The sequence below is a fragment of the Peromyscus maniculatus genome, chromosome 3 (genome assembly GCF_049852395.1).
Source record: "Peromyscus maniculatus bairdii isolate BWxNUB_F1_BW_parent chromosome 3, HU_Pman_BW_mat_3.1, whole genome shotgun sequence".
Classification (NCBI taxonomy): Eukaryota; Metazoa; Chordata; class Mammalia; order Rodentia; family Cricetidae; genus Peromyscus; species Peromyscus maniculatus.
Window position 1 is genome coordinate 154,554,288 of NC_134854.1, and position 21,011 is coordinate 154,575,298.

At 48.3% G+C, this 21,011-nt stretch overlaps 1 protein-coding gene and 1 long non-coding RNA gene across 2 annotated transcripts in view; one reads left to right on the top strand and one right to left on the bottom strand.

Moving 5' to 3' along the window:
* Etv6 (ETS variant transcription factor 6) overlaps window positions 1-13,651 on the top strand; it is a 237,585-nt gene extending 223,934 nt beyond the window's left edge. The window contains 5 exon segments of the mRNA XM_006976544.4: window positions 7,236-7,378; window positions 8,576-8,676; window positions 13,180-13,279; window positions 13,281-13,356; window positions 13,359-13,651. Coding sequence (XP_006976606.3) covers window positions 7,236-7,378; window positions 8,576-8,676; window positions 13,180-13,279; window positions 13,281-13,356; window positions 13,359-13,579 — 641 coding nt within the window. The 3' untranslated portion in view covers window positions 13,580-13,651.
* Window positions 3,700-7,240, bottom strand: LOC143272549 (uncharacterized). The gene is made up of 2 exons (XR_013050199.1): window positions 6,933-7,240; window positions 3,700-6,447 (listed from the first exon to the last, which is right to left on the bottom strand). It is a non-coding gene; the product is annotated as an uncharacterized LOC143272549 (long non-coding RNA).
* Window positions 13,652-21,011: the final 7,360 nt, after the last annotated feature.

A 21,011-nucleotide genomic window follows, 5' to 3' on the forward strand; every position in this document is an offset into this window, starting at 1 on the left:
AATACCTGGTACTGCTTGGGTAACCAAGAATCCGAGACTAGCTAACCCACGGACCTGCGATAAAACCAAATACTACTGGTCTTTAAAAAAAAAATGTAGCAATAAGTAAAATGACTCTAATGACATTCTGCTATACTCAGTAGGTCAGTGTTTTGCTCAGCCATCATCAGAGAATCTTCCTCCTGCAGCAGATGAGAACAAATTCAGACCCGCAGCCAGACATTGCGCAGAGAATGAGACCTTAGAACACTCAGCCATAAACAGAATGTCTCCATCAAATCCCTCCCCTCCGGGCTCAGAGAACCCTGAAGAGGAGAAGGCAGAAAGAGTGTAAGAGCCAGAGGGGGTGGAGGACACCAGGAGAACAAGGCCCTCTAATTAACAGAATCAGAATACAAGTGAACTCGCAGAGGGAGGCAGCCTGCGCAGGTCTGCAGCAGGTCCTCTGCAGGTATATTATGTCATCCAGTTCAGTGCTTTTGTGGGAGTCCTGAGTGTGTGTGAATGAGTGGGCCCCTGAGTTTTGTACCTTCTCTTGGTCCCTTTCACTTCTATTTGTTTGTTTTGTGTGATTCCAATGTGATAGTTTATGTTTTATCTTATTTTATTATTATCTCTTAGATGCCTGCTTGTTTTCTCATGAGAGGCAGAAAAGGAATGGATCTGTATGGGAGGAGAGGTGAGAGAAATGGAGTAGAGGGAGAGGAAAGTGTGATCAGGATTTATGTGAGAAAAAAATCTATTTCCAATAAAAGGGGGGAAGAAAATAAAACTCAGGGACAGTGGTGGGAGGCTTGGCCTCAGAGATCCTGGGGCAGTGGAGGACACACACTGTACTCCAGCCTCCCACTTGCCTTCTCCATTTCCGTCCCAGAAATTTGGAGTGTGAGTGACTTCAGATGAAACTTTTGGATACCCCCACCCCTTTGTAAATGAGCCTCAGGAGTAGCCTTCAGGAGAAAAAATAAAGAAAATAAAAAGTCACAAAAAATGAGGGGACAAATCACTCCTAAGCTTTACTGATAAGAGGTGAAGGTCTCACGTGAGTTCAGAGGACAGAGTTGTGGGATGTCTCCATCAGGATCCCGTAGTTGTTTTGCACACACTGAAAGTGCAGCAGCCCTCTCCTGCCCCATCTCTGGAGCACTCAGGCCAGAGCCCTTTCTTGGTAAGGTCTAGTGTAGAGAGCCAGGGCATCCCCAGGAAAGCAGGGTGGACCTGTGCGTTCACCCAGACTTTGCAGTCAGCGGGATGGAAGGCAGTTCTTGGGTACCAGAGAAGGGCTTAATACTCCAGCCTTGTCTCCTTTCTTATCCGTAACACTGAGACAACGGGGCACTTTGATTGACAGTGAAAGAACCGGGGAGCACACCACACAAGTGGATTAATGCCCCCAGGTCAGATCCCTTCTCTACACTGTAGCTTCACTACAGAGCTGCCACGCTGTGGGCGGAAGAGATTAGAGGAGCAGCCCGGGTACAGCCAGCTCAGGGGTCTATCCTGAGCTGGCACCAGCACTGGCAGGTGACAAGGTCTGTTTCGAGTGATGCTAACCCACAAAGTGAGCCCCTCCGAATCCTCTCCCCAGCTTCCTTCAGGATTTGCATCTGTGTCCTCTGTCCCCTACGCTTTGCCTGGTGACCCTTTTAGAGGAGGTGGTTAAGATAAAGGTGAGCCCTGGGAGGGGGAGACCGTCCACTCCATCTGGAATGTTCTAAGTGGTTCTGACTTCTCACATTCTGGATGAGGCACTCTTCTCTGTTTTCAATGTGAAATCAAAGAGTTCTAAAGAGAAGGAATGCTGAGGGTGGTGGGGGTTTTTTGTTTGTTTGTTTTTGGTTTTCTTTTTGTTTTTTAATAGAACAGCAACAGCACTGTGGGGAGACTGGAAATTTCCATTTATTTAAGTCTCGGGGTACTGTGACCCCATTGTCCCCACCTGCTGTCCCTGGATGCAAATCCAGAGGCTGCAGCCACCTGTGGCAAAGCAGAGATGAGGTACTGCTAGGCTCCTGCTGCCGGCTGTGTCTCTATGGCGTGTGTCCCCCTTCCTCCTGCTACCTAACTAACCAAACTGGGGAAGGGCCAGCTTGTTGGCAGCCACACGAAGCCGGGAAGCACCAAGGTGGTTCCTGTTGTCCGTCCCACGGTCCCCTTCCCCAGCATGCCGCTGTGCACTCACGGTTTCTGTTTTCCTGTGCCACAGCGAATTTGCAAGCAATTGTCCCTTGTAAACACATGTCTGCATAGCAACACACGGTTGACAGACAGTGCTGGGTTTGTAGTCTACTGTACTTACGGGCGATAGCTGACGGAGGAGGGCAGAGTGCCTGGATGGCAGATGGTGGTCCCCTTAATGCCCCGAACCTGTGTTCCTGTAAGCAGTGCACCCCAACTTCCGTACTCTTGATATCGAGGCCAAAGAATGCTTTGTCGTGGGAACCTGTCCTGTGCAGCCTTGGCCAAAAGCACCTCCATCCACCCCAGTTGTAACAACTGGAAGTGTCTCCAGACCTTGTCAGACTCCCCCTAGAATGGAAAAATCACCCCGCCGCAGCTCAGAACAGCGGCTGTCAGAAGTCAGCTGTCACTTATTTTATTTTATCTGACTGTACCTGCTCTGGTGCTGAACTTTCAATAAACTTAGCAGTTTTGAGATCATCAGTTTTTGAAACTTAACTAGAGATACTCAGCTTTGTCCCATGGGTAATGTATGCTTAAATCCGTGATACTGACAGGGTTCATAGACTGTCACTTAAAATTATACTTGAGCCAGTAAAACAACATAAAATAACCTTCTTAGAAACTTTCTGGTAAGTTAGATTATTCTCCATCATTACACATTCCCTTTGTCTATAATTTGACCTGCCTACTCAAAATTTTTAAACATTGGTTTTTATCTAACAGGGATTTTATTTTATTTTTTTTAGAAGCCATATTGGTTATGTGTGAATTGCCCATCTTTTTACAGTCTCTGTTCTGTGAGTTTATACAATAAGTCTCTAGTAAGAGACAGACGTGGGAGTGAAAATATTTCTCCCTAACCACAGGAAGGGATTTTTACAATGCTTCTTAGAGGCGGATAGCCGGGTACCTCACCCATCAGGAAACAGGGAACTGTTCCTGCAGTTGGAAAGCAGCTTTATCTGAGATAATCCATTCCATAAACTTCCTCTTACAGAAGAGATGATCCAACTGATGGACATTTCTTTAAAATACCCAGATGTCCTTATATGGAAAAAAGACTCTTGTGTGAATTTCTTTTCCCTTTGCTCTAAAAAAAAAATATTGTGACAGAAGCGATTTGAAAAGAGAAAGGGCCTGTCCTGGCTCACGGTTCAAGGCACGGCACGGTGGTGGGGAAGTGAAGGCTGTGGGGGCTCAGGGCAGCTGGCTGCATCACATCCATGGTCAGAAAGCAGAGGGAAACGAAAGCGTTTTGCTGCTCAGCTCTCTATCTCTAGGAGCCCACACAGGGAATAGCACCACCCACAGTGGGCAGGTCTTCCCATCTCAGTTAACTCAATCAAGGTAATCCTCATGCACATGCCCAGGGGCCCATCTACCAAGTGATTCCATATTTTGTCAAGCTGACAGTTAACACTCGCATCATCTTTTTAAGAGAAACACACTTAAAATTAGTAAATAACTGTGTTTGAAAAATAACATACATCATGTTCGGTATATCAAAGGATGGACTTCTGTTTTTAGAATTTAGTGCATTTTATTTATCACATTACACCATTTTTACTGTTGATCCAAGGGCATCTGTACAAACAGGGAGTCAGACAAACCTAGAAAATCCCAGGTGGTCTCTGATAATAGTATCCAGAAGATCGAAGAGAAGGATGTGCCTTTTACTTAAGAAATGTTGAAGAGAAAAATAACGCAGATACCTTGTACTTCGGTAGTAAATAAGAGAGGACATGGCTGTGTGGTCAGACAGTTATTTTTATCATCGGCGTAATTTTTTTAAAGAAACAGAAATCAATAGTGTTAAAAAGCCACTTACACTCTGAGCTGGAAGCAGCTGCTTTATGCCATGAAATTCCCCTTGCTGTTCCGTTAGTGGCTGAGTAATTCAGTGTGTCTTGAATGTCAACGTTTTTATTACGCAGCTAATGTTGGCTTTGCTGGATTAAATGTCATTTAAAGTGATCAATTGGAAGCTTGTTTGGGGTTACTTTCAAATTCATGAAAGGGAAAAGAAGTTGCAATATACAAATGTTCTTGAAGCTTACAAGTCAAGTCTGTTCTCTGGCAAGCCCTGCCCTGTGTTTGCCATCCACTGGGCACATCATGCAGTCACATCCTGGAACCCAGTTTGATGCCTCTGAAAAGCCTGGCGTGAAACCCCAGGGCTGGGTAAGCCTTTAACTGATGGAGTAATCCGAGCGACTGTATAGTTGTATAAGTTGTGTGATACCAGGAATGTGCCATGGTAGCAAAAAGAGAAAGTGCAGTGGGATGGAGGTCAGGAGAGCTGTCCACTCTGCATTTGAACTCTGCAGGAGGCCTGAAGCCCAGAGGACTGTAGTTGTTGCCTTATGTTAACCTTGTTAAGGTGAACACACTAGATCCAGGCTTGGAGGTGCACACCTGTAATCCTTTTGCTGGGTAAGTGAAGGCAGGAGGATTCTGGAACATACTGGCCGGTCAGTCTACTAATAAAAGACCATGTCTCAAAAAATATAGTGGGTAGCAATTGACAATGCAACGTTGATTTCTCACCTCCAAATGTACATGTGCTTGCACTTATGTGCGTGTGCACACGGCTGACGCCACTGAGGCGTGCAGAACGGGGGCTGTGTGCACACCTGGGCTTCTCCTTGCTGCATGGCATTTTATGTGAAAGTATTTGGTTTAGGGAGATGTTTTCCAGTTAGGTGAGACTATAGAAAACTCAGATGTGCCTGCCATTTGCCATTTGTGGTACCAAAGCTGGACAAGGGAGCCACAGCTCTGTTCTGGTCTTCGTCTGTTCTGGCTGCGGAAGCAGAGACAGTAGGGATTAGGTGAATGAGGAGCCGCACTTCTGTCAGGTCAGCCTTGGAGGGTTAAGACAGGAAGGTTACTACGAGTTTGAGGCCAGCCCGGGCTATGTACTGAAGCTCTGTCTCCAAAAAAGCAGAAAATAACGGAGAAGAGTGAGGAAAAGGACGGAGAAAGGAAATGTCTCACAGACTTGTAGAGGCTGCGTGCTGAAGGGCAGAGCACCCAGCAGATCTGAGGCCTGCTGATGAGTGTGCGTTCTCTTCCACAGATAGCGTCTTCTTGCTGTGTCTGTGTCCCCACAGGTAGATATGGTAGGGATCTTTTATAGATACCTTTTACAAAGGCACTAATAGGGCTGGAGGGCTGGCTAGGAGCACTTGCTCTGCTTGCAAAGACCCCAGGTTCGGTTCCCAGCACCCACATGGCAGCTCACAGCAATCTGTAATTCCTTTTCTAGGGAATCCAGTGCCCTCTTCTGGCCTCCATGGGATCCCGCATGCATATATTGCACATTTACTCAAACAAATGTAGACATGTACATATAAATAAATAACATATACATTCAGTCATTGGCCTTCTGTTACCAGCCATCTGGTTAACCCTCTGGAACCATACAGTAAGCAGCTAGAAAAGGCACCTCTACTCTTAGCCCAGGGCCAAGCCAACATCAGCAGTACCCAGGAGATGCACATCTGTCTCTACTTATCCTATTGAGCTGAGCTGGAGAGTGGACCAGGTACCTTTACAGCATAGACCCAGAAAGCCAGGGCTCCACAGCCAAGATCCTGGGCTGAGTGCAGTGAAGAGCCACACTCAATCATCTGATGGATGTTTGCTGCCTGGCCACATAATCGGATATCAGTTCTGCACATGAGAAATGATTTTCTTGCACCAAGTTCCTTTCCACCATGATTCCATTATGATAAAGCAACTTGAAAGACCTCCAAAGGATGGTCTAATGAGAATATCTGTATTTCTTTTTAAAATGCTAACCACAGTCCCCACAGCCAATGTCACCAAGCCACATAGTTTTTAATTTCCCATCGTTTTTCATGTATTGCTTTCTTTGTAGCCTGTCTTCCTCTATCCATTTAGCATCTCCTGCCAACTACAGGATAATCTTTAAACTCTAATCTTTTAACTTTTTATCGTCTTGTTCTCATTAAACCTCAAGTGTTTCTTTCTGGTCTCAGGATATGGGTCAGTCGGTTAAATGTTCACCACATTAGCATGGAGACTGGATAGTGACCCCCAGCACTCCCATTAAAAGCCAGATACGGCAGTGCATGTCTGTAAACCCAGCTTCTGGGGAGACCGAGACAGGAGGATCAGAGTTCGAGGACCAGCCAGTCTAGATTCCTGTTCAGTGAGAGACCTTGTCTCAAAAGTAAATAAGTAGATAAAAAGTGGATGAAGGGGCTGGAGAGGGAGCTCCGTGGGTAAGCGTTGGCTCTGCAAACAAGAAGACCTGAGTTAGAATCCCTAGCACCATGTAAAAGTCAGGCATAACCATGCATGGCGGTCACCCCAGAACTGGGGGAGGGTGGTGGACATTGATGGACCCTTAGAGCTTGCTGGCCAGCCAGCCTAACCAAAATGGTGAGCTCCAGGTTCCATGAGACCCTGGCTCAAGACTGGAAGGTGGATAATGACAGGGGAAGACACCCAGTGTCTCCTTGCTTCCTAGTGTGTACATGTATGCCACACACTCTGGCTTTCTAGTGTGTACACATAGGCCCACACACCACACACACTCACACAGAAGAAGTTTGAAAGGTAGTAAGATGGAGAGCTATTGAGGAAGACATTTGTGTCAGCCTGTGGCCCCCACAGACGGACGAGACACACGGACACACACACACCGACTCTTGCCACCATGTGTCCTAACTGTCTTTGGAGCCCTCTGTCAAAGCCTGTCTGTTCATTTGCAGGTGTACCTTGGTGCCTCATCCTTCAGATGGGCTGCTTCAGCCTCAGCCTTTGCCATGACTTTGAAAAAGTCTTTTCCTCCTCCTCGGTCCTCATATAGAGGTCATGGCCTGGGTCAGTGCCGAGCCTCCCTGGGTCAGAGGTCAACAGGATCTCACAGGCTCTCTCTGGACCCATTTCATCTGTGAAATGAGGAAATAAGACAGTCAGTCAAATCCAGGCCCAAGCTGTGATTACAAACCCTGTTTCTGAGTCTTGTGACTGCCTTGACAGGAATCCTTCTCAACGGCACTCTCGCTTTTCCTCTGTAGACTGTAGACTGCTTTGGGATTACGTCTATCAGTTGCTCTCCGACAGCCGGTACGAAAACTTCATCAGATGGGAAGACAAGGAATCCAAAATATTCCGGATAGTGGATCCCAATGGATTGGCTCGCCTGTGGGGAAACCATAAGGTAAAAAAGCCAAATATTTGTTGGGAAAGCTGGTGTAAAATAGTCTTCATCCTTGAGTTGGGAGGATGGTTGTCGTTTTGCCTTCCTCCCAAGTCTGCCCGTGATTATTTGGTTTGTTCCTCCCTGGACGAACAATTAGGTAGTTGTGAAGGAAGGAAATGATTAAAGATGCTTTTTTTTTCCATGTGTTACCTCTGTCTGGGGCCCATTAACTCAGAGCTCAGTTCCGTAGACTGATTGTAAGTGCCGCCCCCCCTCCCGGCCACTCCCCTTGACCTGGACCTGCCACCCTGTTGTCCTTATGGGGAATAGGGAAGTAGTGAGAGCTGTATGACTCACAAGGGACCTTTGGGAAGTGTCACTTCTGTCCCCATCAGTTGGAAACTCCCCTTCTCACAAAAGTCCATTTCTGCATGGAAAATACATTGTGATTATAAAATACCCCCTTTACAAGCAAGAGGCGCAGAAAGCCTGCCCCCACAGTTTTCCAAAGTCAGAAGAGGAAGTGGGATCCAAAACAGTCCTTTATAGTGTGGAAGACAGTTCAAGTGTGCAGATATGAAAAGGAGCTAACGGTGGCCAGGCCAGTGGACAGAGAAGGAGATCTAGGACCAGGCTGTGGGGGGATACTGAGGTGGCACAGCTGAGCCTCAGGCCTCCTAAGAAGGCAGCCTGATCCCTTTCCCAGCGGAGGAAGACCAGCCAAGGGCCGTGGACAAATATGCTGAGGACCCATAAACAGACTTTTAAGTGTTTGAGTCACTGAGGGACCTTCTGTGCACTGCCCGGAGACAGACCGGAGACAAGTGTGAAAAAGTCATTGCAACAAAAAAAGATATGTTACGTGATCCAGGACACGAAGGATGGACCACCTGTCTCCTACCCGAGATAGAGGAAGCCGGGAACCATCTCAAGAGAAGGAGACAGGGCTGCAGGGGGCTGTGCTGGGTTAGTTAGCACTTATCCGGGGCAGTTCAGTCTAGGAGGGGCCCTGGCCACAGTGGCTGTGAGGGCAGGTGGCAGAAGGAGGGGCCCGAGAAGGCCGCAGACCAGCAGGTGGAGTTCCCAGGCCGGCGAGGCCATGTGGAGCAACTCCACAGCCTGTATTTTAGTAGCTGCCCGGTGCCTTTTCTGTGGTTCATTTCATTGTGTCTTTGTGCTTTTTTTTCTCTCTCCCTTCCTCCTTTGAACAAACAGAACAGAACAAACATGACCTATGAGAAAATGTCCAGAGCCCTGCGCCACTACTACAAACTAAACATTATCAGGAAGGAGCCCGGACAAAGGCTTTTGTTCAGGTAGCACTTCCTCCTTTTCCTTTCCTTCTTTTGGGAGGATATGATTTTCTTTACAGAAGAGGGAGGAGGGAGACGGTTAGGAACTCGGGCATGCCTAGCTGAGACCAAAGCCATCATTGCCAACACTGTTCGTTGGAAACTGGGTAGTGGTTTGTTAGGATTTAAGGTTTAAAAAAAAAAGGCCTTTTTTTTTTTGCTTAAGTCTGTCCTGTATGAAAAGTGAAATCTGACTCACCTCTAAAATAACATAGTGACCAAATAGCATTATCAGACATTGAAGTCTGGTGGAATAAAAGGGAGTAATCAGAAGAACCATTGTCAATAGCAAAGTGAAGGATTAAGCTGGAACTTCCAGGTCACCAAACCTGGAAGCTGCTTTGTCACGCTTCAGGTCATGACCCATGGTGAGTCACCGAGTGGGTGTCAGCCACAGCCATTTTTTTAATGAAATAGAGGATACAATATGGTAGAGTTGGAAATACCAAATTATAGCTCATCAAATAAGAGTGACTGTTAAGTCATGAAGATTTTGTTTATATGTGTGTATTCATATGTGTGCACACACGCATGTGGAGGTCAGAGGTCAACCTCTGGTGTCATTTCTCAGGCCCTATCCACCCTGATTTTTGAGATGAGGCCTCACTGGCTTGGGCTGGCTAAGGAGCTCGGGGATCTGCCTGTCCCCATCTCCCCAGCAGCTGGGATTACTAAGCGTATATCACTGTGTCCCCTTTTGTGTGGGTGGGGACTGAACTCACGTTTGCATGGCAAGTGCTTTACCCACTGAGCCCCCCAAATTGTACATCTTACAAATGCATCATGGTTAGAGAAGTGTGAAGGCCTCTGGAGCAGGCAGCCCTCCCGCTTCCCCGATTCCCCATAGCTAATGGTTTCCCGCTGTTCCAATTACCATGGAGACTGAGGTTCCCAGAAGTAGAATGGAAGGAAGGGTCTAGGGGCCACTGAGGATGGCACAGGTGGACCCCTGACACCCGTGGTCACTGATGTGGTGGGAGGAAGCAGGAAGGGCAAGTGGGACCTCGGGTTATAGGTTTTGGCAAATTAGACAAAAAGAGCAACAGATGGGTCTGGAGATTTCCCACTTGTCCACGTCCAGGTAGGAAAATGTCACTGTGTATGAGCCGCTGTGCCAACAAGGATGAAAGTATTCATTAGGATGGCAGATAAGCCCGGCATGAGCACTGAGGTGGGGTGGCCATGTGGGGACAGTAGCGATCACGTTCATCTTTAAAGGAACAGGAAGAGCCGTTGAAGAAGCTGCAACAGAAAAGAATAAGTACAGAAGTGCCCTCCCTGCCTCCTGCTCAGTTCACGCCCTCTCTTCGTCCTTCACCCCGAATTTTCAGCTCCCCATTCTTTCATCCTAGATGACTGGATCCCACTACATCCAACTTTATTTGTCATCTCAGTCATTAGTCATAAACCTAGCTCTGAACCCTCCTGGAATTTCAGAGACTCCTGTGTGATGTGCCCACTAAGACCATAGTAGTACTCCAGACATGGTTTCTGCAAGGCAGGCGTCACGCACGGCTGAGGAATTCCACCCAGAATGCTCTGGTCTCATCAGCTGGCCACCGCTGTGTGAAGTCGTCTTGAAGCTGGAGCCGTCTTGGATGCTTCCCACATCCAAGTCAGCTGCTGAGCTGCCCTGTCACCTGGTTCTGCAGCACTGTCCCCGTCCAGTTCTGTGTTGAGGGCCTGAAGCCTGGCAGCTGCATTTCCCAGGGTTTGCAGCCAGCCTGCCTCAGGTTGAAGTCTGTGACAAGCACATTCCTGAGGTGTCTGATGGAAAGGGAACAGCATTCCAGTTCCTCTGCCAGGCCTGTTTATCCTCCTGTTTTCACATACACACACCTCCAAGGCTGCCTCAAGTTGACTGTCCTTTTCAGGGCCCTCTGCGGCTGCTCAGTCACACATAGATGTCCGCTTCCCCATCTCTGAGTTCCCTTTGTCCTCAGGCACACCGTGAGGTTCATTTTTTTTTTTTTTTTTTTTTTTTTTTTTTTTTTTTTTTTGGTTTTTCAAGACAGGGTTTCTCTGTGTAGCTTTGCGCCTTTCCTGGAACTCACTCTGTAGACCGGGCTGGCTTTGAACTCACAGAGATCTGCCTGGCCCTACTTCCCGAGTGCTGGGATTAAAGGTGTGTGCCACCACCGCCTGGCTTAGGTTCATTTTTAATAGTTTGTGTGGCCCTGGAAAGATGGCTCAGCAGCTAAGAGTAATTACTGCTTTTGCAAAAGACCCAGGTTCAGTTCCCAACACCCACGTGATGGCTCACAACCACCTGTAACTCCAGTACAAGGGTATCTCATGCCCTGTTCTGGCCTCTTCCGGCTCCTGCATGCACATGGCACACATAAACTCAGGCAGGGCATATAATGTATATAAAAATAAGTCTTTAAAACATCTTTAGGAGTTGTGAATAGTATAGTTTAATAATATGTGTGCTGAAGAAATGGTTCAGTGGTTAAGAGCACTGACTGTTCTTCCAGAGGACCCAAGTTCAGTTCCCAGCATCCACATGGCAGCGCACAGCTGTCTGTAACTCCAGTTCCAGGGGATCCAACACCTTCACACAGACACACATGCAGGCAAAACAGCATCGCATCTAAAATTGAAAATAAATCGTCTTTTTAAAAAATAATATGTGGGAAAGCTTCCTCACCACAACTAAACCATAAGCTCCTAGGAGACAGAGTCTTCTGATTTATTTAACTTTGTGTGTACATTACTGAGAGTTTCAGTAAACGCTGGTATGAAATATCAAAAGCTTACCATGGCACAGTAGCCTGAAGAAGGGGCAGTTTCGAAGGCCGAATACAGTGTATCTATAAAGTTGGCCTGGGAGGATCTTTAGCTTCTTCAGATGCTGAGGGAGACGTTTTAGCGAGACTGTGAAAGCAGAAGACAGGCAGCCCCTGTGACGTGCCCTGCTCGGGGAGCTTGGCAGGCTCGAGCAGAAGGGAATGGCAGGCGGTGTGGGAGGTGCTCCAGTGTCCACTGAGAGGCTTTGAGCACGAGAAACGAAGAGTGCTGTTAGAGAGGAGCCTTTCCCGAGGAAGAGCGTGGTGGAGGCCAAACTACAAAGCGATGCCTTATTGGTATATGACTCTGTGTAACAGAGGGAAGTGGGGCGTGGCAGGTGTGCTCCAGGGTGGGTAGGTAGACCACAGGGTGGACTCACGCCAGTAAGCACCCCTGGAAGGAGTCCAGGAAGTTCCAGATCAGAACCATGCTGAAAATGTGCAAAAAGACGTGAGCCGTAGTTCCTGTCAGGACTGGCAGACGGGAATGGCGGCTTGACGGAAGTGAACAGTAGAAAAGTGTTTCTTGGGGGGCAACGGCAGATGGGTCAGAGACTGCATCTCTGACTTGGTGGAGGGATGATAGGGAAAGTGTGTTTGAAGGTAGCTCACAGGTGCAGGGCAGAGCATAGGACAAGGGAAAAGAGCAGACACCGTGGAGGCTGAGGAAAGCCTCGTCCCCCCGCCCATCCCACCCACCCGCAGGGAAGGACACGACGTTTGCAACCAGGCTTCCTCCCTGCGCTGTGCAGACCGTAGTCAGACCATGACACTGGTGCTATTCCAAGTGACACACAGTGACCAAGCGTGTGAGGCTTGCTGTACTCTCCAGCTACAGAGGAAGGGGGCATGCTGAAGGGAAGTCATTTCTGGCCGTTCGGATAGATAGATGGTGGGGGGTAAAAAGGATTTGTCTTGCTTTTCTAATTTCTAGAAGCTTCTTTCCCTAAGCTGCCCGTTGATCAAAAGTATCCAGTAACATCGAATAGCATCCTTTGAGTTAAATTCAAGTTTTGAAAACTATTCCCCGGGCTCTGAGTCTGGAGTGGAAGTAGATGTGGGACTCTGGTGGGTCTTTGTAAACGTCTGTCTAGGGTTGAAGAGAAGGCTCCACTGGGCAAGAGTGCTGGCTTGCACAAGCATGAGGAGTTCAAATCTCCAGCACTCACATGCAAAGCCGAGTGAGGCTGTGCACACCCCTGCAACCCCAGCTCTGTGGAGAGCAGAGACGGGTGGGTCACTGGGGCTTGCTGACCACCAGCCTGGCTCCAGGAGCTGTCTCAGGACTTAGGCAGAAAGTGGCATAGCGGTACGCATGGTGTCCTCTCGGTTCCCTGCACGGGACGCATCCACACATGTGTACATAACCACACACACACAATCTTTAAAACTATGAAACAGACAAGTGAGCAATACCCAGGTCCCTTTGTGCAGTCCAGCAATAAGACGCTCCTAGCACCAAAAGGCGCTGTCTTCTCAGTCCCCTCACCTTGTCATGTCATTTTGTCACCTTTCAGACAGGTAAGAAAGGAACCTTTCCCTAATCCGTGCTGAGGTATCACCAGTGTCTAGGTTCAGGGGGTCCCCAGCTCCGTGCACGTTGCTCTAAAGGTTGGGGTAGAGAGGGAGGACGCCTTTGGGAATACAGACTCTTGACTCTTTTATTTCCTGCTTAAAGGTTCATGAAAACCCCAGACGAAATCATGAGTGGCCGGACAGACCGTCTAGAGCACCTTGAGTCTCAGGAGCTGGATGAACAAGCGTACCAAGAGGACGAATGCTAAGGGGACCCACCACGGCCGCACCGGCTGGCCAAGAGGAAACCTGCCCACAGGGACCGCTGGAGGCGTGATGGAGCAGGCGAGCTGGGGGTGGCTAAGAGAGAAGAGGCCCAGGAATGGCAGGAATGCTTTTCCTCCACACCGAGAGGGACCCAGAGCACCTTAGACAAACCACCCAGCAATGGCGGGGCTGGAATTCTGGCGGAGGGCACAAGCCTGAGACTCACACGTCACATTTGCTTCTCCTTCGGACCTCTTGTCTGTAACGCCTCACCCTCACCCTGCACCTGTCGTTAGTCTCATGATGTTTGTTTTTGTTTTTCTGGGTTGTTTTTTTTTTAAGAACATGCAGTTTGACTATTCATCGTTCATACAGGGGAAGACATCACATGTTGCTTTCCTATGGAAATATATCTACTATATATATTAATTTTTTTTTTCAAATCTCACAAAGTACAGCCAGCTCAGCTGGTCAGGAAAGAGACTTGCAGAAGGGATCAGGCTCCTCTTTTTCCTGTCGCATGGATCAGGTTTGTCCTGTTGCAGTCAGGTCTTGGATGAGAAGAAAAAAAGAGAGAGAGAGAGAAACTTTCAAAAATGAGAGAGTTCTCTCTGTCTCTCTCCTGCCTCCCTTCTCTCACTCACCCTGCCCCTCTCTTTCCTCCTCCTCTGCCCGCTGTTCTGCGTCACACGCCTTTTAGCAGACCTGGCCTCCCTGGCACCTAAACTAAGCAGTGACCCAGCTCTTCTGTGGCCGTCATCACACAGCCAGACCCCTTGGGCAGACACCTCACAAATGCTGCTGTATTCCAGAAAGATCAGTGGGAGGTCCGGCCATAAGAAGGGCCAGAGGTTGGCCAAATGATTTCGAAGGCCCTGGCGGCTTGGGACTCTCCTGAAAGGGGTGCAGGGCGGGAGAATCCGAGAGGCTCACCCAGGTCCGGTGGTCCAGGAACGAGGCAGAGGTGCCCTGCGGTGAGGAACAGGCTGACGAGGCTGACGAGAAAGCAAAGCTCTCGGCTCCATTCCCAAGGCATCTTGCCCCTGTGGGATTGCGGCCACCCCTGCTCCAAGTCCTAGCCTTTTTTGTTGTTTTTCTGGTCCTTACTGGTCCTCACTGAGCATAGAACACACACAAGGGAGGACCCCGGAGTGCAGACTCGGCCCAGCCGGTGTTTGCACAACCAGCAGAGACAGGAAATTCCTCAGATTCATTCGTTTCTCCTCCTGTCATTGCTGTGTTTCCAGAAGACATATTTGTGGCTTTTTTTTTTTTTTTTTTTCACCTCGACATAAGGTCGGTAGTATCTTCCAAGATGAGGGTAATGCTATGCCTTAGGACTTTTGATAGCAGAGATTTTTAGACAGCTGTTTTAGTGGGGGGGATTTGGGTTTTGTTGTTTTGTTTTGTTGGTTTTTCAAGACAGGGTTTCACTGTGTAGCCCTGGCTGTCCTGGAACTTGCTTTATAGGCCAGGCTGGCTTTGAACTCAAAGATCTGTCTGCCTCTGCCTCCCAAGTGCTGGGATTGAAGGTGTGCACCATCATGCCCGGCTTCCCCCCCCCCCCCCCCCCCCCCCCCCCGCCCCTTTTTTTAGCCATCTACATGGACTCTTTGAACTACAGTGTTTTTAATCCCAGGTGATGAGGTCTGCCTTATAAACCACCCTTGTCTTTTCTCTGTCTCTTCCACACCATCAAGTGGGCCTCTCCCAGCCCTCCTGGGTATGTGTGTACTTGACCAGAAGCAGTACACAGGTGAAGCTGAGAGACCAGGGCTGCCCTAAGTGGATCACATAGAGGCGAGGAGTACCCAGGCATGTCTCTCTGGGCCTAACTCAGCAGATATCAGCGCACAGACGTGTAGACAGACTGTGGTTCAGACACTGGAATTGAGTTGATCAGGCTCCTTTAGTCTTTCTGTGACTCCCGAGTCCCACCCCATCTACCTTTCAAGAGGTCAGTGACCTTCTGGGTGAGGGCTTGGGCTTAGTATTCATAGGTGGTGATGAGAGTCACATGCTATGTTTCTTGAAAGAAAGGGATACTTTTTTTTTTCTTGGCCTCTAAAATGACTGGTACCTTATCTCAAGTGGGGAGATTAAGCCAGATTCTTACATTGTTTGAGCCCCTGGGTTGAGCTAGAGAGAAAGGGTGGGTTATTTGGTTTTTGTTTTGACTGAGGTCCTGTGTATGACTATGAAATGAGAGACTAAGACGCCTCATTCTGGCCACTTTGCCCACATGTAGAACCCAGTCTCTAACTGTCCAAAGGATCTTCCAGATGAACTGTAGAAGGAAATTCCTTTGTTCCCTAAGGAGCCCTGGATTAAAAACCTGTGAAAGTATGTGAGGCCCAGGATGACAGCCTCAGCCACTTACATTAGAAATGCCCACTGTGGCGACATCTTTGTTTCCCACGCAGTGTTCACAGTACGGATTTACTTTGCTTCTCTTAACTGCAAACATCCTCATTTGGTTTGGTTGGAGAGAAGACATGGCTGGTATTGTCACCCGGGTGCAGTGCTCTCAGGCTGGAGACCCAGAGGGTTCAGATTTAGTCGATCACACCTTGGAGGGAACACCACTACAGGAGCTTTTTGGGTTTTTTGGTTTTCCTTTTTTTTTTCCCCCCCATCCACCATGATCTTCTAGCTCAACATTAAGTTCAAGAGGTGATGGAATCAAACTAAAAATCTCATGTGTCAGATGAATAGGTGGCCTTTCTCTGTGGCTCTCATGGGTTGGGTCAGAAAAGGAATTTGTAAGAAAGCATTGCTATGTGAAGGGTGGGCATTGTCACTCAGGTCCTGGAATTCTCTGTCCTGTGTCCTTGGCCAGGCTGTCTTCAGGTCTCCACCAGAAGAAAACGGTGGTAGCTGGTTAGATGTTGACAGTAGCTTCTCTCAGACCTTCTTGATCCAGGGCAACTTGGTGAGGACCAGAGGCAATGTCACCGATGTTCCATATCCACCCCCCTTTTCAAGGAGAAGGGCCCTCATAAGGAAACCACAAACAGGCTACAGGCTGAGGGAGTTTCTCCTCTCCCTAGCTCAGAACCCTCTGACCCAGCATCTTTTCACACCGACGCCTGGTCCAGATAAAATGTCACTTCGGCTGACATCTGGGTGGCCGTGAGAGGATTGAGTGGCCTCTGTGTCTTCTCACACTGTCCAGGATCCAACCGTGAACACATGTTGGCACATCCACTGTTATTGGCAGAAGAGAACCTGAGAGGGGTCATGTCACTTACCCTGCGAGCAGACAGTGTGACACAGACAGAGTTAGGATCAGGATCCAGCCTAAGTGGTTAGAATGCAGTTAGAAATCCCACTGTTTTCAGCCCCTGTTTCATCCATCCCCAGCAAAGAAACTAAGGATGCACAGGGTGGTTTTCACTGCCCCGTCATTCGGTGCTAGATGTGGCCTGCTCCTCTTCCGAACAGAAACCTAAATTGAGTGACCCAGACAGCCAGTGGGGCAGGAACGTAGAGGGACCCCGGGAATCCTGCCCGTCAGCAAGGCACAGAGAACGAACCCAGTATTCTTTTGGCCCCCGTCCGCGTCAACACTAAACAACTGCGAAACTCCTGCCTCTCGCTCGCTCGCCCTCGCAAGTGAACACTTGTGAAGATTTCTCTTTGCGACTGCACCCACCTGCAAGCCAGATGAATCTAGAATGAATTTTTGTTGTTGTTGTTGTTTAGTTTCTAATCTCTTGTTTATGAGGTGTGGGGTTTATAAGGGACTGAATCAAATGAATGTAACAAAAAAGAAAAAAAAAAAACAAACAAAAAAATGCCTTTTCTCAGGGCCAGTGAGTTGCAAATAATTTTTAAAGAAAAGCCTATAATTACATCATCTCAATAAATTTTTTATAAAAAAAAATATATGAAGTTCCAAGTCTCTGTTTTGAATAATTTGAAATGGAGTCAGACAGGCCAGGTACTCTGATGATGTAAATCCTGTCTACTTAATTATGGAATAAAGTGCAGTCCCGGTTTCTCCTGGCAGGAAGCCGCCATTACCCAGCAGTCAGCTGGCAAGCTGTAGACAAGAGGCCCCAGGAAGGTCACAGCAGATCACTACTCTGAGCTGCCGCCACAGGTAGGAAACAATCTGTCCAAAGGAACTCCAACCAGATGTGCCAAGGATGCACCAGGTCACTAAGCATTCGGGGGGATAGCAGGGGTTAAGTAACCCTGGTTGGGCCAGCACCTGCCAGGTAGTGAAGACATAAATGTGAGGGTAGCGCCCCTGGCCGGCCGGACCCAGGACTTGAGAACTGGAAGGTCACCACACAGCCTGTACACTCAATGTCTCTCCCATATCGGTAGGGCCACCAGCCGGAAGGCAGCTGAGATTTCAAACTCGAACAGCACAGCAGGTTAGGATGGTGCCCAACTGTAAACCAGCCCAGGGAAGGTGGAGGCAGGAGGACCAGGAGCTCGGTGTCAGCCTCAGCTAATAGCAAGTTTGAAGGCAGCCTAGGTTGCCTGAGGTCTTATCCTTAAGAGCACACTACAGATCAAACATACTTGTCACCGCAGCTATTCACCGTCGCAACAGAGATTCAGAGCATGAGAAAGGCAAATGGCATTGCTTTGCAGCAGCTCAGAGGGTAAGTTTGGAACCCAGGAGTTTAAAACTGATCTCAGAATACGTCAGTTTGCTTCTCTCTTCACTTTGTCCCGGGGTGTCCCTGGGCTAGAATGCTTTAAACTGCCATCATCAGAGCACTTGATTAGTAAAATTGAGGAGGCAGTTTCTGGCGGAGCTACAGTGCCTGTGAAACTACAATTTCCGATCATTCTCAATTTGAATCATCTGGGAATTCCTAGCAATGTAGATTGTCGGTTGGGATCCCATAAACTGAAATCAAAAGCTTTGGGGGTGGGACCTCCAAACTGTCCAGGACTCCTGGTGCTGCTGTTGTGTGCTAAGGCACTGTTCTCATTGGCTTGTTCGCCATGCTGTGCACGAGCCCCCGGCACCAGAAGTGATGGTGATTCATTCATTTGCATCGAGTGTGCTCGCCACATGTCCAAACAGACACGGACTGCAGAATGAGGCCAGGCAGACACACAATCACACACAAAGTCAGCACGCTCCATCCAAACCTCTTAAGCAATCAATCTGCTCTAAAGCTGAGCAGTTGTAAAGGGCAGCTGGAGCAGGTGACCTGCCCTTGCAAATTGCACAGCGATTTGTCTACTTAGGCCCACTTGCCTCCCCAGCCACCCTCAGCTAGAGAGAAAGACAGGGAGTGCTGTCACCTGTCCCATCCATGAGCGGTGGCTCTCTGTCCTAGAATTACTAGGCAGAGCCTGAATGGACATATGGCTGGGTGTTTACTGAGGCATCCTCAAAAGCACAAGGCTAGACCGGCACTGCGCCACCCTGAAAGTGCTTGTTAATCACCTGGGGAGCTCAAAAAAAAAATTTTGCTTGTTTTGTTTTGACATGGTCTCATGTAGCTCGGGTTGGCCTCCAGCTCCCTCCCTATGTAGCTAAAGATAACCTTGAACTTCTGATTTTCCTGCTCCCATTGCCCGAGTATTGGGATTGCAGGCATGGCTACCATGCTTGGTTGATGCAGTGCTGAAGATAGAATCCAGGACTTCAGGCATTCAAGGCACGCACTCTAGTGGCTGAGTTATATGTCCAGATTTTTGCTACCTTAATAACATTGTAGGAGCCTCACATGCTTTAGTACCCGTGGGCAGATCTGCTTGTGTACTTACTGTAATCTCTGGGTGGAACTTAGATTCTGTACCCTGCTTCCCCCGTTCATGCTGAAAGCTGGACCCAGGGCCTTGTGCATGCCAAGCGAGAACTCTGCCATTGTCCTCCATCCTCAGCATGACTACGTTTCAGGCAAGCTCTGGGTGATGTTGATGCTATTGGTCCTCAGAGCACACTCTAAGTAGCAAGAGCTTGGTGATTTCCATGCAGGCCCAATACTGACCCTACTTGCTATCCTCAGCAAGTCCATCTCATCACTGGTGCTCCCTCCCTAAGATCCCTCCCTGTAAGAAGTTTGCTTCTTCCCAAGGGTGGCGTTGAGAGTGGACGCCATAGAAAAGCAACGTTGCCAAGTGGAGGACAGTGCCGTTTACCGACTGCACCTGGATGCAGGTGTTCATAACCAGATGCCTACAAGCTATCTCCCTGTCACTGAACATGAGAATCCAGCACTACTGCCTCTCCCTTGGCCTTCACTGTGCAGATAGAAAGCTAACAGTGCCGTCCTTGATGCTCTAAAAGACAAATGGGTTGATAGACAGATCTTCTCTCTAGACTGTCTATGATGTTTATGATGTTGACATTCAACGCTCACTACCCTGGGTCAGTGTCCACACTATCAGTACTTACTGGGCTGGGGAGATGGCCCAGTGGGAACAACACCTGCAATGCAAGCATGAGGCACCAGACTTCAGATCCCCGGAACTCACATAAAAGCCAGGTGACAGACGGCCTGTAATTCCTGTCCTTTGAAGGAGGAGGAGAGAGGATCCCCTCAACAAGATGGCTACCCATATTAGCTATCTCAGCAACCTCTGAGTTCAACTGAAAGACCTTACCTTAGTGAATAAGGTGGAAAATGATCGAGGAAGACTCTGGTGTCAACCTCTAACCCCCACGTGTATGTGCATAAATGCACGTGCACCCATGCATAACTACCTATGTATATAAACTAAATAAGGTTTTTTAAAATAAGAAGGTCCTCACTCCTACCAGAGAAGAGAAACTCTCCAGTAGTAAAAACCACTAAAGAAACTCTGCCTGACTTCCCAAGTAAGAGGCCATTCTCTCTCCAAACTCCTAGCAATGCTCTTCGAGAGTCTTCTGAGGACTCACCCAGAACTTTGGTCATGAGATCGTGTTCTAGTTTGACTTTGAGTACTGTAATAAAATACCCTGACAAAAAGCTAGTTATGGGAGAACAGATTTATTGTAGTCCACAATTCCAGGTTACAGTCCATGACTGAGTGGAAAGCCAACGCTCCTGGAACTTAAGACAGCTAGTCCCATCACATCCAGGAGCAGAGAGAGAATAAGTCCATCAACCCAGTGTGCACAGTCCCCGCTGAGACTTCCCAGGCAATTCTAGGTTGTGTTGCACTGACAATTATGTCGAACCATCCCAGACACCGTATCAGAGAACTTGTGGTTCCTGGGTCTCTGCAAGAGCAAAGTGACCCTAGTCTGCATGTCCATCAATTGGTAAGTGCATAAGTAGAACACAGGACAGCCACACAATGGAATACTATTTAGCAGTAAAAAGTGAACAAATTATCGACACATGCAGTCACAGGAATGAACTCCAAAGACATCGTGTTAGTTTAAAAGAAGTCGGAGTAAAGGTACTGCTGCACGGCTCCATTTCTATCGGAATCCCAGTAAGGACTTCAGAGACATTCGCCTGGGGACAGAGATGGGAGTGGCGTGAAGTTTGAGGAGAAACGAGAAGGAAGTTTGGGATATACTTGAGATACTCTAAAACCAGATCATTGGGATGCCTACAGAAATCTACAAATTTGCTAAAATTCATTGTTTGCTTTAGGGCAAGGAAATTGGCTCAGTAAGTAGAGTGCTTGAGACGTGAGCATGAGGACCTGAGTTCAGATCCCCAGCAGCCCTGTCAAAAGCTTAGTGTGGTGGCTCCTGTCTGCAGCCCCAGTGCTGGGGAGGCAGAGATGGGTGGATCCCGTGGGCTCACTGGCCAG